The sequence below is a fragment of the Dermacentor variabilis genome, chromosome 2 (assembly GCF_050947875.1).
Source record: "Dermacentor variabilis isolate Ectoservices chromosome 2, ASM5094787v1, whole genome shotgun sequence".
NCBI lineage: Eukaryota > Metazoa > Arthropoda > Arachnida > Ixodida > Ixodidae > Dermacentor > Dermacentor variabilis.
This window is the reverse complement of record NC_134569.1, coordinates 260706871-260721925: the sequence shown is the minus strand read 5'-3', so window position 1 is coordinate 260721925 and position 15055 is coordinate 260706871. Positions and strand designations below refer to the sequence as shown.

The window sequence follows — 15055 nt, the reverse complement described above, 5'->3', positions numbered from 1 at the left end:
TGCCTGTTACCCTAGCTTTCCGGGACCACGTTCTCGTTCCTCGCAGCCGTACTACGTCTCCTCGAGAAAGCCTCGGCAATGGTTTGCCTTGTGCGTGCTGGCAGTGCTTTTTCACCTCGGTGCAGGGCACTTCATGGAAGTCGGGAAGATTGGCTCGGAGGTGCCTCCCTTGCAACAGTTCACCAGGGGATCGCTCATCCTCAAGTGGAGCTGAGCGATAAGCCAGTAGTCCTTGCCAGAAGTCGTCCCCGGACTCCTGGGTTTTTTTCAAGATGCGTTTGACAATCTGTACTCCTTTTTCTGCCAACCCATTTGACTGCGGGTAATGAGGACTAGAAGTTACATGTGAAAAATTATAGTTTCGTGCAAGCATGGCGAAGTCATAACTCGAAAACTGAGGACCATTGTCCGTGCAAACTTCTAACGGGACGCCATATCTTGCGAAGATAGCGCTTAGTGCAGCTATCGCAGTCCTTGAGGTAGTGTCCTGGAGTTGTTGGACCTCTGGAAAGTTCGAGAAGGAATCATAAGCGACAAGGTAGGAGTCTCCAGCAAAGAAAAATATATCCGCTCCAACCCTGTACCAGGTGCATCTGGGAACTGACCGCATCAGTAGAGGTTCTTTTGCTTGCACATAAGCATATTTCTTGCAGGTTGAACAGCTTGCATGTAGCGCTACAATTTCACTGTTAAGGCCCGGCCAAAAAACAAGGCGGCGTGCCCTCTCTTTGCACTTTTGAACCCCAAGGTGTCCCGCATGAATTCTGGACAATATCTTCTTTCGCATGCTCTGGGGTACGATTACATTGGAGCCTTTAAAAATTACCCCATTCACAACAGATAGTTCTTGCGCAAAATGCTTGAATTCACCCTCAACGGGTTGGCTCCTTGACAAACGTTCCACCACTACCTGCAGGTAGCTGTCACGTGCAGTTTCTGTCCGCAATTCGCGCTCTGTCGTTGGCGTCACTATGTAGCCTAGGGACTGCACTGCGTGAATTTCCACGTCGTTCATGTTTGTGTCTTGTCTGCAGCAGTCATCAGCCGTGGATCGTGATAACATATCAGCCAGAACTAGGTTCTTTCCCGGAATGTAGCGCAAAACAAAGTCATACCTGAACAGACGCAGAAAAAATCTTTGCAGTCGGGGCGGCATATCATCAGTTACTTTTTCCGCTATCGACACGAGTGGCTTGTGGTCAGTTTCTATGAGTAGTGTTGCGTTTCGCCTGCGACACGTGGTTTTGCCGGCGCGACTGCGGCGGGGCGGCAGACATTTTGGCCCGATCGTCGTCGCCGCAACACTCATCGCCAGGTGTTTCCAGGCGCGTCTGCGGCGATGCGACCGCCTAGGGATCTCGTTCCAGTCATTGTGCCCGAAACAGGCGATGCCAAAGCAGGGACCATCTTCTCGTTACAGTCATTGTGTCCGACCGGCAGCGCCACGACAGGGTGCTACGAGATCGTGCGCAGCGCCACGACGGGGTGCTACGAGATCGTGCGCAGCGCCACGACAGGGTGCTACGAGATCGTGCGCAGCGCCACGACAGTGTGCGTCACCATTAGCCCATTGTACATTCACGTGCTCGTCTTTTGAGGGGTTCCTTCTTGCCCTCAACTGCGAGAGTATAAAAACAGCTGCCCCCGGACGCCAAAAGGAGGGCTCCGATTTCTTCTGTTGAGTGAAGTGCTCTCCCGTCTCTCTACTTCGGTCAAACCTGACCACCAACTCTTTGCGATGTTAAAATAAACAAGTTGTTTCGTTGTTACCAGTCGACTCATGCTTTGCCGGGACCTTCGGATGCTTCCAGTTGTACCCCAGGCCGCCAGGCCAACGCTACCCTTGGGGCTTGCGACCCAGGTACAACCACGGGCGTCAGCGCCGAGTTCCTAACAGATCGTACCAGCAGTCAGATCCAAACATCTGGTTGGCAGCGGTGAGATCGCCTACGACTTCAAACAACGGTCTGCCAGCGGCGAGATCGCGACAACGGAGGCCAGCAGCAAAGAGATGCAGTTGACAGTATGCTGAGCAGCTCAACGACGATCCGGGAGCAGTGCAACGAGCCCTGTGTGACGACTGGTTGCCTGCAGCGGAACGACTGCGCGGAATTCCTGCCTGCGAGGTTTGGTGAGTGCGGGACTTTCTTCTTCTGAGCTTTGCCAGGCTTTTGTTAGTGTCAGAAACAGAGCTGGTAATTGTGGTTGTCGTTGCTGCCGGGTTAGTTTGCGGCAAGACAATAGTAAGCAGTAGAGAAAGCAGCATTCAGAGCAGCCATGGATTTGAAGTCGTTGCGCAAACCGAAATTGTTGGAGCTTGCAAGAGAGTTGGGTCTGGATGTCTCGGACAAACTCAGAAAACCAGAACTGCTAAAGGCTATTCTTGAGTTAGAGGCTGAGGATGACGAGCTGTCGGAATGCCTTGAGACTATTGAGGAGAGGTCAAAAAGACAGGAGCGCGAACTTAAAGAGCAAAAAGAGAAATATGAGCGCGAACTTAAAGAGCAGAAAGAAAAAGAAGAGCGCGAACACGCTTTGGAAATGAAGCGTCTCGAGGTAGAGATGGAACGCGCTCGTAATGGAAGTCAGGCACACGGTGCAGGAGAACGCGTATTGTTCAAAATGACTGACCTGATGCGGCCGTTTAAGCTTGGAGAGGACATTGGTTTGTTCCTGGTTAACTTTGAGCGAACGTGCGAGAAGCAGGGGTTCTCTCGGGAAACGTGGCCACAGCGCTTGCTCACTTTGTTACCCGGCGAGGCGGCCGACGTAGTCGCTCGCTTGGATAGAGAGGAGGCAGAGGATTTCGACAAAGTAAAATCGAGTCTGCTAAAAAAGTACCGGCTGTCTGCGGAGGCGTTCCGGCGGAAGTTTCGGGAAAATGAGAAAGGCAGAAGTGAGTCATATACAGAGTTTGCGTATAGGCTTATGTCGAACATGCAGGAGTGGCTCAAAGAAGAGAAAGCGTTCGGTGACCACGATAAAGTTCTGCAGTGTTTCGGGCTAGAACAGTTTTATAGTCGGTTACCGGAGAACGTGCGATACTGGGTCTTGGATAGGCCAGACGTTTGTACGGTGGCTAAAGCCGCTGAGCTAGCCGAGGAGTTTGTGACGCGTCGGGCTCGCGGAGCTAAGGACGGTCAAAAGGGTGAATTTGGCTCGAAGTTTGAGAGGCCGAAGTTCACGCCCATGAGATTAAAGGGGGACACGCGTAGGGAGGATGCGAGTGAAAGCAATCCGACCAAACGTAAAGAGACGGCAGCCGAAGCCGAACGCAGAAAGCGGTTCGAGATGAGGCGAGCGGGCGTTTGTTATACGTGCCAGAAGCCGGGTCACTTTTCGGCGCAGTGTCCGGAAACAACACCAAAAGTTGTGTTTTTTTCAATAGGCAGCACGGACGAGAACATGAAGCTTCTCGAGCCTTACATGCGAGACCTCCTCGTGAACGGGAAAGAGTGCCGAGTGCTTCGCGATTCCGCAGCTACGATGGATGTAGTTCACCCATCTTACGTAGAACCCCATATGTTCACGGGCGAGTGCGCATGGATCAAGCAAGCCGTGGAAGCTCATAGCGTGTGTCTGCCGGTAGCAAAGGTGCTTATTGAAGGACCTTTCGGAGCGCTTGAGACGGAGGCGGCAGTGTCATCTATGCTGCCACCCCAGTACCCGTACCTATTTTCAAACAGGTCCGATCACCTCCTGCGCGAGAAGGGGCTTTTGTTTGGTGAAGCTAGTGTTCAGGCCTTAACCAGATCGAAGGTTCGGGAGCTCGCTGCAAAGGCGGTAGTTGCGGGGCCGACGTTATCAAACAACGAAAAAGGGTCAGAGGCGCAGCAAGCTGATATTCAGAGCACGCCCGAACTGAATAGACTTGAGTCTGTAACGTTAAAGGCGCCAGATACTGGAGAGGAAACGCCCGACGCGGGAAAGTTAGAAGAGCTATCTACTGACTTGCTCATCGCGCCTACGTCAGACGGACTTGATAGGTTGCTAAAAGTCAGCCGGTCGGCTTTGATAGCCGAGCAAAAAAAGGATGGCAGCCTGGAAAACGTGCGCTGCAATGTCAAAGAAGGTATCGCCAGGAAAACTGCGCGTTTTGTGGAAAGGGGTGGAGTCCTGTACCGGAAGTATCTAGACCGCAGAGGAGTGGAGTTCGATCAGCTGGTCGTGCCTCAATGCTATCGTCAGGATCTGTTGCGCTTGTCACACGGGGGTTCGTGGTCCGGACACCTAGGAGTTAAGAAAACTAAGGACCGTCTCTTGCAAGAGTACTATTGGCCAGGGTGTTTTCGGGACGCAGACCATTTCGTGAGGACATGTGACACTTGTCAGCGGGTGGGCAAACCAGGGGACAAATCAAGGGCGCCGTTGAAATTGGTACCTATCATTACGGAGCCTTTTAGACGGCTCGTTATTGATACAGTGGGACCTCTGCCGGTAACAGCCACGGGGTACAGACACATTTTGACTGTGATCTGCCCAGCGACAAAGTTCCCTGAGGCAGTGCCGCTTAAAGAACTCAGCTCAGTTGAGATAGTTAATGCACTACTGTCCATATTTGCGCGAGTTGGTTTTCCTGCAGAAATTCAATCAGATCAGGGCACAGTGTTTACTAGCGCTTTGACGACAACTTTTCTCGAAAGGTGTGGGGTAAAGCTGCTACACAGCTCAGTGTACCACCCACAGTCGAATTCCGTTGAGAAGCTCCACTCCGTCATGAAGCGCGTGTTGAGAGCGTTGTGTTTTGAACATCGAACTGACTGGGAGCTGTGTCTGCCTGGGGTGATGTTTGCTTTACGGACCGCGCCGCATGCGGCTACGGGGTTTTCGCCAGCTGAACTGGTGTACGGTCGCTCGCTTCGATCTCCGCTTCGCATGCTTCGAGAATCATGGGAAGGTAGGGGCGACGACCCAGTCGTGGTGGAGTACGTGCTTAAGCTCCTCGAACGCTTAAGAAGGGCACAGGAGTTGTCAGGTGAAGCAATGGCAAAGGCCCAGCAGAGGGCCAAGGTTTATTATGATCGGACAGCCAGGGCCCGTCGTTTTGAGGTTGGCGATGAGGTCATGATATTGCGCACATCGCTAAACAACAAACTAGACGTGCAGTGGGAGGGCCCAGCACGAATTGTTCAGAAACTGTCGGACGTTAACTACGTGGTAAGTCTGCCAGGAAAGCGGAAAGCACAGCAAGTTTACCACTGTAATCTGCTCAAACCTTATAGACAAAGGGAAGCAGTGGTGTGCATGATGGTAAACGTTCCTGAAGAGCTTCCGGTCAAGCTTCCAGGACTAGGCTCAGTGACGAACAGGGAAGACACCGGTCAAGTCATTAGTGACCTTATCAGTAAAGCGCCGCTGTCGCCTGAGCAGAAAACCGAACTACACCAGCTATTACAAGAGTTTCAAGGTCTGTTCTCTGAGAGGCCTGGTAGGACTTCTGTACTTACTCATGATATAGAACTTACCTCCACAGAGCCAGTACGATCCAAGGCGTATCGGGTGTCACCCCGCCAGAGCGATATTATGGAGGCTGAGGTAAAGAAAATGCTACAGCTCGGTGTTATTGAGGCAGGTGAGAGTGATTATACCTCCCCTTTGATTTTAGTTGAGGTACCGGGCAAGGAACCTCGTCCTTGCGTCGACTACCGCAGGCTTAATTCCATCACTAAGGATCAAATTTATCCGATCCCTAACATCGAGGAGCGCCTTGAGAAAGTTAGTAGCGCTCAGTTTATTTCCACCCTAGATCTTGTCAGGGGTTATTGGCAGGTTCCACTTACAGAAGAGGCTAGTAGGTATGCGGCGTTCATTTCACCAATGGGAACATTCCGTCCTAAAGTGTTGAGTTTTGGTTTGAAGAACGCGCCATACTGTTTTTCAAGTCTCATGGATAAAGTGTTGCGGGGACAGCAAGAATTCGCTTTACCGTATCTAGACGACGTAGCGATATTCTCCGCATCCTGGTCTGAGCATATGACACACTTGCGGGCAGTGCTAACCCGCCTGCGCGAAGCGGGCTTGACAGTCAAGGCTCCTAAGTGCCAGTTAGCACAGGCCGAGGTTGTCTACCTCGGTCACGTGATTGGTCAGGGTCGTCGCCGCCCCTCTGAAATAAAAGTGGCCGCTGTGCGAGACTTTCCGCAACCGCGCACCAAGACCGATATTCGGTCGTTCTTGGGTGTCGCCGGCTACTATCAGAGGTACATCCCTAGGTACTCTGATATCGCGGCTCCCCTGACGGATGCTCTAAGAAAGACAGAGCCTCAAACAGTCGTCTGGGACGAGACAAAGGAAAGAGCTTTTAGCGCCCTAAAGAGTGCCCTAACAAGCCAGCCTGTGCTACGATCGCCAGACTATACAAAAGGGTTCATTGTTCAGTGCGATGCTAGTGAGCGAGGCATGGGCGTTGTACTGTGCCAACGGGAAAATGGAGAAGTAGAACACCCCGTCCTGTATGCTAGTCGTAAGCTGACCAGTCGTGAGCAGGCGTATAGCGCCACCGAGAAAGAGTGTGCATGTCTCGTGTGGGCCGTTCAGAAATTGTCATGCTATCTAGCCGGCTCGAGGTTTATCATTGAGACGGATCACTGCCCTCTCCAATGGCTGCAGACCATCTCTCCCAAAAATGGCCGCCTCCTGCGCTGGAGCCTCGCTTTACAACAATATTCCTTTGAGGTGCGTTACAAAAAGGGGAGTCTCAACGGTAACGCCGATGGCTTAAGTCGAAGCCCCTAACGTAGGAATCAGCCTCAAAATTGTTTGTTACTGATGTTTTTCTTCCTGAGGCAGGATTTTTTTTAACATATTGCTTTTGTTTAGTGTTTCAAAGTGATGATATGCTTTCTAGTGCAATTTTTTCAATTTGTGGACGCGTTCTGAGTGATGCTAGACTACTGTAAGGAACTAGGCAGTGGTATAAAAAGGGGAAAGAGCCTGGCAGGGCTTAGTGAGGGTTGTGCCGTGCTTGCTGACTGAGCGGTTGAGTTTTCAGCGTAGTTCTAACGCTTGCCGGGAACGAGAACAAAAATGTGAACTCTCCCGAAGTCACTTTGCAGTGTCCCGTGCGAACCTGAACGAGAGAACGAGGCCTTCTCTGTGCGCTGCGCTCAAGAAACGTCAAGGGACGCCCGACTTCGGTTATGAGCATCATCGAGCGACATCCCTCCGGACAGCGGATGCAGTCCCCTGTCCATCGGGATCTCCTTCCCCCGGCGGGGCGGTCTGTTGCGTTTCGCCTGCGACACGTGGTTTTGCCGGCGCGACTGCGGCGGGGCGGCAGACATTTTGGCCCGATCGTCGTCGCCGCAACACTCATCGCCAGGTGTTTCCAGGCGCGTCTGCGGCGATGCGACCGCCTAGGGATCTCGTTCCAGTCATTGTGCCCGAAACAGGCGATGCCAAAGCAGGGACCATCTTCTCGTTACAGTCATTGTGTCCGACCGGCAGCGCCACGACAGGGTGCTACGAGATCGTGCGCAGCGCCACGACGGGGTGCTACGAGATCGTGCGCAGCGCCACGACAGGGTGCTACGAGATCGTGCGCAGCGCCACGACAGTGTGCGTCACCATTAGCCCATTGTACATTCACGTGCTCGTCTTTTGAGGGGTTCCTTCTTGCCCTCAACTGCGAGAGTATAAAAACAGCTGCCCCCGGACGCCAAAAGGAGGGCTCCGATTTCTTCTGTTGAGTGAAGTGCTCTCCCGTCTCTCTACTTCGGTCAAACCTGACCACCAACTCTTTGCGATGTTAAAATAAACAAGTTGTTTCGTTGTTACCAGTCGACTCATGCTTTGCCGGGACCTTCGGATGCTTCCAGTTGTACCCCAGGCCGCCAGGCCAACGCTACCCTTGGGGCTTGCGACCCAGGTACAACCACGGGCGTCAGCGCCGAGTTCCTAACAGATCGTACCAGCAGTCAGATCCAAACAGTAGCTTTCTCCCGTAGACGAATTTACTCGATGTAGCATCGTCTGAGGTCGCAGTGTCGACTATCGATACGCTGCTGGTTCTTGATCCCCAGGCGGGTGAGCTGGCCGGCTTTTTCGGCGCGCTGGAGATAGGTGGCGACGTCAAGATTCTCTTCGTCGGTGATGTGCGGCGGCATTGCGTCGAGTGTCGTTTCGGGTTCCTGCCGTAAATCAGCTTCAACGGCGTGATCTGTGTTGTTTCTTGCATCGCCGTGTTGTAAGCGAAAGTTACGCACGGCAACATGGCATCCCAGGTCTTGTGTTTGACGTCGACGTACGTTGCTAACATATCGTAACATGTAACACACACACACACACACACACACACACACACACACACACACACACACACACACACACACACACACACACACACACACACACACACAAACATATATATATATATATATATATATATATATATATATAATGTGTGTGTGTGTGTTGGTAAAATACCATATATGTATTTACAATATATACAGTTACGAGGTTTTAGCTCAGTAGTCAGGGTACCACCGGTGAATGTGTTTGGGTTTGGACGTCGATACGCCGCGAGGACTTAGTAAGAAAGTATTGTGACGCTATTTCGCACCATACAAGATCATCCAACGTGTTCACGAACTGGACTATGAGGTTCTGCCAGACGGCATTTCGCATTCACAGCGGCGGCGCCCACGATCTTAAGTGGTCCACTGGGTGCGTCTTAAGCCCTTTTATGCACGCTGACAAACTTCCTTATTTTGTTGCTTTTTGCAGCAGGTGTGTTGCTTATTACTTTCGTTTGTTTGCAGCATCGGGTCAGTACAATGTTTAAACAGGGGGGTATTGACAGGTGTACTTGTTTATCTCTATGGGGCGACCACGTTTCACAGCCTTACTAATGTTATCTCAGAGCGCAGGACATGCCTGCATGTATCGGAATTTTCTCCAAAGTAATCGATTGTTCTATCCGCTGTGTGTTGTTACCGAACCTTGCGTAATCTGATTTCATCGCGTGATGCGAATGGTGTTGAACTTTGTAGGAGACACGCGGGTCTGAGCGATTAGTCTGGAACATTCGACGACTGATGTATAAAAGCCGATGGGCTTGACCCACTCATCAGATTTTGACAATCGCCGATTGTGTTCGCCGCTGTCGCCATTCTTTAAGTGTTGCCTGTTTTTGTGGGCATAGGTTTGCCCAATAAATGTTAGTTTCGTCTTCCACAGTATTGCTACTGTGCTCTGTATACGTCACTACCACGTGGCAATACGTGTTATTATGAACGTAAAAAATGGCACTATAACGTTTGATTTTGAATGTATGGCATCGCTGACACCGAGCATGAATCATGAAACCAAGCTTAATTGATAATGTGGAAAATCTTTGATGATTTTCTAGGTGTGAGACTAATTGATTGCGTTAGATTTCATGCGCACAGTATTGGACGTTTCAATATAAGCAAACCATGCCCGCTTATTTCTTGCTTCTATTTCTACGAAACCAAGCAAAATATTTTGTCGCAGGGTCGCTAGCTAAGTGGAACAGGTTATGCTATCAGTAGAGTTCTTGGCACGTGTGCATGCCGGTAGAAAGCAACTTCTTTCATACGCCAAACAGTAGAAGCGCCCTTTTAAGGTTCATTTAAACCGTCTTTCTATTTCAATAAGTGGTGCAGGTATTATTCAGATGGCGACGAAGTCATAAAATGCAACGCGTAGCTAGAAGGGCCCAAGAAGCTTGGAGCCCCTGCAGTGATAGAGATAAATTGTCGCTGTAATAAAAGCAAACTTGTTGAGGGGGATGCTGCAATAATGAACTGTAGAGCACTTTGAGGCCATCATAAATATGAGACGGTGCGTGTAATCTGCAAAGGCGTAATGGTGCAGGCGCTATGTTCGGAAATGAGATTCTGTGCTTCAAACAGGATATCTTGTCGGATTAGGAGGTTCAAAGACCGGCAGGCCGGTTGGCATTCGGAGCCCACGGCAGAACCACACATGACGTATTGCAGGGTGAGAATCTTGGGCTTCGTTTTAAGTCAGGGAAGCGCAAAGAAGATTACTTTTCAAGAAAGACTCAGGATCATGCATGCTGGTTAAAGGGCACAAGTATCTGTACCTGAAGGCGCTGAAACAGAATGAAGGAAGTACAAAATTTGGCAACCAAGTACAGACTAATTTAAACTGTAGATATATAACCTAGAGTAATCGGAAAGAAAATGAGAGAAACACATGTCTTAATAGGATCCAAATAACGGATACGAAAGGGACCATTGAGATTTACAAGAAGGAAAAGGAAAAAAATAGAAGAGAAAATGTGTACGACAACACAAAAGGCAGGGCCTTGTTATTTGATGCTCGAGCTGGTTGCCTTAGGGCAAAAACAAACTGGAGCAAATATATGCAAGTAGATGAGGCGTGTGTATGCTGCAGAAAAAAATCCGGAGCCCAGTCAGCATATATTAATGGAGTGCAAAGAGATTCACCCAGAGAGAACAGTGGGCAACGTACACCTTCCAGAAGGGCTTGTATATAGACTTGAAGGAAACATCAACAGGTGAGCACTCAAGATAAGAAAAATACTTTTATAATAGTGGTGGCAAAAAAGTAAGGAGATTGATATCACAGCATAAGTTACAGGCAATGATTGCTGTACAAGGGAGATAGAGAAGTTTAGTGGAGGAGAAAACAGATTAAGGAGATGTAAACAAAAGTACTACAATGAAGACCACATATAGAATACCTGATTAACTGAAGCAGCTTGTCACCTCCCCGATTGAAAGGAGACGCCAAAAAGATGGAGGACACGTTAATCGTCGCCTTTAAAGGGACGCTAAAGGCAAATACTAATTGAAGCTAAAGTGATATATTAGTTCACGAGAACCTCTAAGGCGTCAATATTATCGGGAACAGAGCCTTACTAATCGAGAAATTCAGGTAAATGCAGGACATAATTAGACAGTTCTCCAGGACATTGAAGCACTTGCCCGATGACGAAAGCACTCCTCAGTGAAATTCTGTCACTAGTACTCAACTACTCGTTGCAAAAACCATCGTTGTCGTGTATTAAAAGATCAAATAAGATGCAATTTGTCCAGTTCTATTTCATATTTAGAAAAAGAACTGATTGAAATTACCGTTGGCAGCGACAAGGGCGGTGGAAACGTTTCCTTTTCGCTCAACCCTTCGCCGCTCAGCCTTTCGCGTTTCGCTACTTTCCTGAACGTGTAGTGCTGCGCTGGTTTTGCTGGCTCGCGAAACTCCCTCAAACTGCAAGTAGCAGAGAATTCCACTTCCGTGTGATGTCGAGGGATGAGCGAACGGTTCGCACCACTTGACCAAAAAGCAGCTGCAGCGGGGAATCCACCGCTCTCCCCTGGCTCGGTACCGCCGTCTGTCGGGCGCTGTTTTACTCACCGACGGCAGCAAAGGGTGGTGATGGCGTATGCAACGTGACCATTCCCCCGGTAGGGTGGCGGGCAATCTGAATTTCGAAAAAGGGATTCGGACACTTCAGATGCAATTTTCTCGTAAACTAAGTCTTTTCTTGGCACGAAACAAGCGGTGCAATGCATCTGGAATGGCATAACAGTCCCCGCCAACTTAGTATTTAGCTTTAGTGACCCTTTAAGAGTGGAGCGCGATAGCATTAAGAAATCCCTGACTGCTTCTAACGCTTACCGGCAACTGCACCTTTGCGACCTTAATGTTTAGCAGGAAGCGGTGACGGCGAACGCTGTGCATGAAGGCGAGCGAGGGAGCTTTTTGGTAGAAACGCAGCTTCTTGTGCGGGCCACGAGGGCCATCTGGATGGTGTTTCTGCAAGGAAGTGAGCGCAGCACGCCGCTCTATGAATGGTTGAAATGCTGGAGGAGTTTGTGTTTGAATTTCCGCGTAGCAGAATTATGCTTTCTTCTATAGTCAACTTACAGTCAGACGTTATCATATCTGCACGTTGTGTTTAGGTTGTACTTTACGATTTTTCTGATGCATCCGATTCTGATGATTTTAATGAGTTCAGTGACGCCTCTGCGCCACGTTGAGGACCTGGTGGTTGTGGTTCGGAATGATGTTTAGCTAAACGACATCCGACGCAAGACACCGGCACCGAGTTCCGTACGATACTGTGCCCTTAACGCTATCGCCTTCATAAATCATCATCATCATCATCGGAAACAAGGTTCAGAGAATCAAGTCTCAATGCGCATGCGTGCTTTTCTCATTGAACGCGTTCAGAGGGGGAAGCGATGCGCCGGCCTTGACAAAGCCTTAGCGGCTGCGGAGTTTTCGACTGTAAGAGCTTCGTAACGGCAAAAAACCACTGCGTCAGCTTTTAAGGCTGAAGAGAGGAAATGGAAACGCGCTGAGGCGGCGCGTTTTTACACAGGTCAACAGTGCCGGCGCGCGTGAAGCTTGCCTCGCCATACCGTGCGCTATTTGGGCCAAAAAGACGCTCGCAATTAAGGCCTGTATCGGCCAAATGCGCGATTTGTGCAATGCGAGCGAGGAGCCACAGGACGTCGACCAGCGTTTGAGCGCCCTACAGCGGAGCAGAGTCGCCCAACACAGATGCGGGGCTGCCGAGACTTATGGAAAATACGAGCAAGGCCTGCGTTGCAGGACGGCCAAGGAGACCCAATGGGCATAAACGTAATTGCGCGTAAAATACGATGTGACTAAGGTACGAATTCAATGAATAGTAAACATAAATAAAAGACAGAATAGCGGCATATAATCAAAGTTTATAATCAAATTAGAACTACCATGTACGTCGACCGTGTCTTCTTTAGAGTTGGTCGACATTGTCTTTATTTTTTGCGAGAACCTCATTCAGAATAATAAAAAAATATTGCTATAAATGACCTAGCACTAACACTTTTCTGGTTTGGCGACGTGTTGTTTCGTGCCTCTGAAACATAGCTGTTGTCTGTCTTCAGTGTCCGATGTGACGAAAGCACACGTGGAGGGCCGCAATGAATGGAATGAGAAGAGACATAGACTGTGGTTTGTCCAAAAGGACGCAACATTGCTCAGTGAACTGTAGCCACCTAGATGGTTTTTCAGTTAAGCAGCGCACAGGTATCCTACGAGTTTAATATATTACTGTCACGTGCGTGATGCACAAGCATGAACATTTCCTGGTATAATGGGTTAGATAGGGTTCAAATAAAAAGTAGTTGAAAACGTATTTGCTGGTAGGATGTTTCATTACACGCTTCAACAGAGATTCAAGCGCGCACCTGGCGGGCCCTGTGTACTCGGCTACAAGATATGCTTTACAAGAAACATAGCATGACGTCGTATTACAAATATTGGCCGGCTTCGGGAAGGTTGAACAACAAAGAGGAATGTTTATTGTGTTGGTAGGTTTTACCCGCTCGCCTAAATATATATTGATGTTGATCATAACCTCTAGTTTCTTTTTATTTGTGTCCCACACGAATTGCCTGTTATTTTCTATATAAAAGTCCTTAAAGTCAACAGTTTCTATCATTAGTGTTTAGTGTGCTTGGCAAATACACCCTGTAACGCAACCGCAGTGCATGACGATGAACAAAATGAGAAGAAGCTGAAAGCAAGAGCCAACGTTTCAACAAGCGGACTTGTCTTCTTCAAAGTGACATAAGCTTTCCTCGCCGCAGTATATATACTGCGGCGAGGAAAGCATATGTCGCCTTGAGGAAGGCAAGTACACTTGTCGTAACGTGGGCTCCTGCTTTGACCTTGTTGTTGTTTTGCTCATCGTCTTTAATTTCCATCTCCCGCCTTCCCCTTGTTTTCCCTGAACCGAAATGCATGTATCTTCCAGAATTGCCACGATCGCTTCAAAACCTTAGCTATAGTTTTCTAGAACAGAAAAAAGCTAGCCACAAATGAGTTGTTTATTTGTCTTCTGGAGCCTTAAGTTTCCTGCTGTTTTTCGGAAACTCGCATAAAAAAATGCGTTAGCCACACCATTTCAGCTAACGGCATGCAAACGAACAGAACATAATTCAAAATTATTGGGGCGGGGATGATGAAGAATAAAAATTGTAAATTATTATACTACCAAATTTCCAAGAGGCAAGAGAGAGGCTTTGACTCTTTCTGGTTATCAAAGGTCCTTGCTGTCATACAACAATGTTACAACCATAACCGTCTCATATGTGATGTTTCTCTCTCGCAGTGTCTATGGGCGGATTCAATGGGTCTTGGCGGCGTCATGACGTACGCCATTCAAATGGATGACTGGGAAGGGAAATGCGACAACAATACGAAGTTTCCCATTCACAAAGCTATATGGAAGACGATTGGGTGAAGTGCACCTCACTTGTGCAACTAGTGGGCCAAGTGGACCATACATCTAGTGGGACATGACAAGCGGAGTGAGCGGAAGCTCACAAGTAATTGAAGTAAACATTCCACTGCAAGACATGCGAAAATAGGCACTGCTGCGTGCCTTAAAAAAACAAAAAATATTCATGGAAGTTCATTTTTGTCTTTTTCGTCTTGTTTTTGTCTGCGTGTCAAGTTTGCCCTGCAAAGATGCATGCAAGCTATAGCAATCGACAACAATAAACTAGCCTGTTTAACCAACTTGACAGTCTCAGTCTCGGAACACGTTACACTGGCACTCTAAGTTTAGGTGCTAAATCGTAGCGCAGATGAAGTCCGCCAATGATAGTTTCCCTCTAATGTCCTATGACGATGTCTCATTATGGTTTCACTGCAGCAACTTTGTGCTGACAGAATAAAAATGTTATTCCATTGCTCTCGTGCCGCCGCCGTCATACCGCATTCCTTGTTCCATTGACGCGCATCATTTGTGGAGAATACAATGGTGCTCATTTGACGCTACGCAAGAATATATTTATTTGTCACAGCACACGCGCCGCCAAGTTGTGCGGCACCGTTGCTTTCGGCACAGCCGCTCAATCGGAGCGTTCACGACGCAACCCGCTTGGCGGCAGTGGACACGTCTTGCGCTCGCGAGGCTATCGCTGCTGTAGCAACGTAATCGGACGAACACTGGGGGCGCGCGAGTGTCTTTCAAAGCCAGTTGGAACGATTTTTTTTTAGCAGCGGGCCTCCCTATTGCGGCCGTTTCTAGTGTGGCAGAGTTTCT

General features: G+C 49.0%; 1 protein-coding gene across 1 annotated transcript in view; it reads left to right on the top strand.

Moving 5' to 3' along the window:
* The window catches only part of LOC142573273 (chitinase-3-like protein 1), a 372557-nt gene extending 358050 nt beyond the window's left edge, over positions 1-14507 (top strand). Inside the window, exon 10 of the mRNA XM_075682907.1 lies at positions 14117-14507. Within this exon, the coding sequence (XP_075539022.1) occupies positions 14117-14248 (132 nt within the window). The 3' untranslated portion in view covers positions 14249-14507. The remainder of the gene's footprint in view (positions 1-14116) is intronic.
* Positions 14508-15055: the final 548 nt, after the last annotated feature.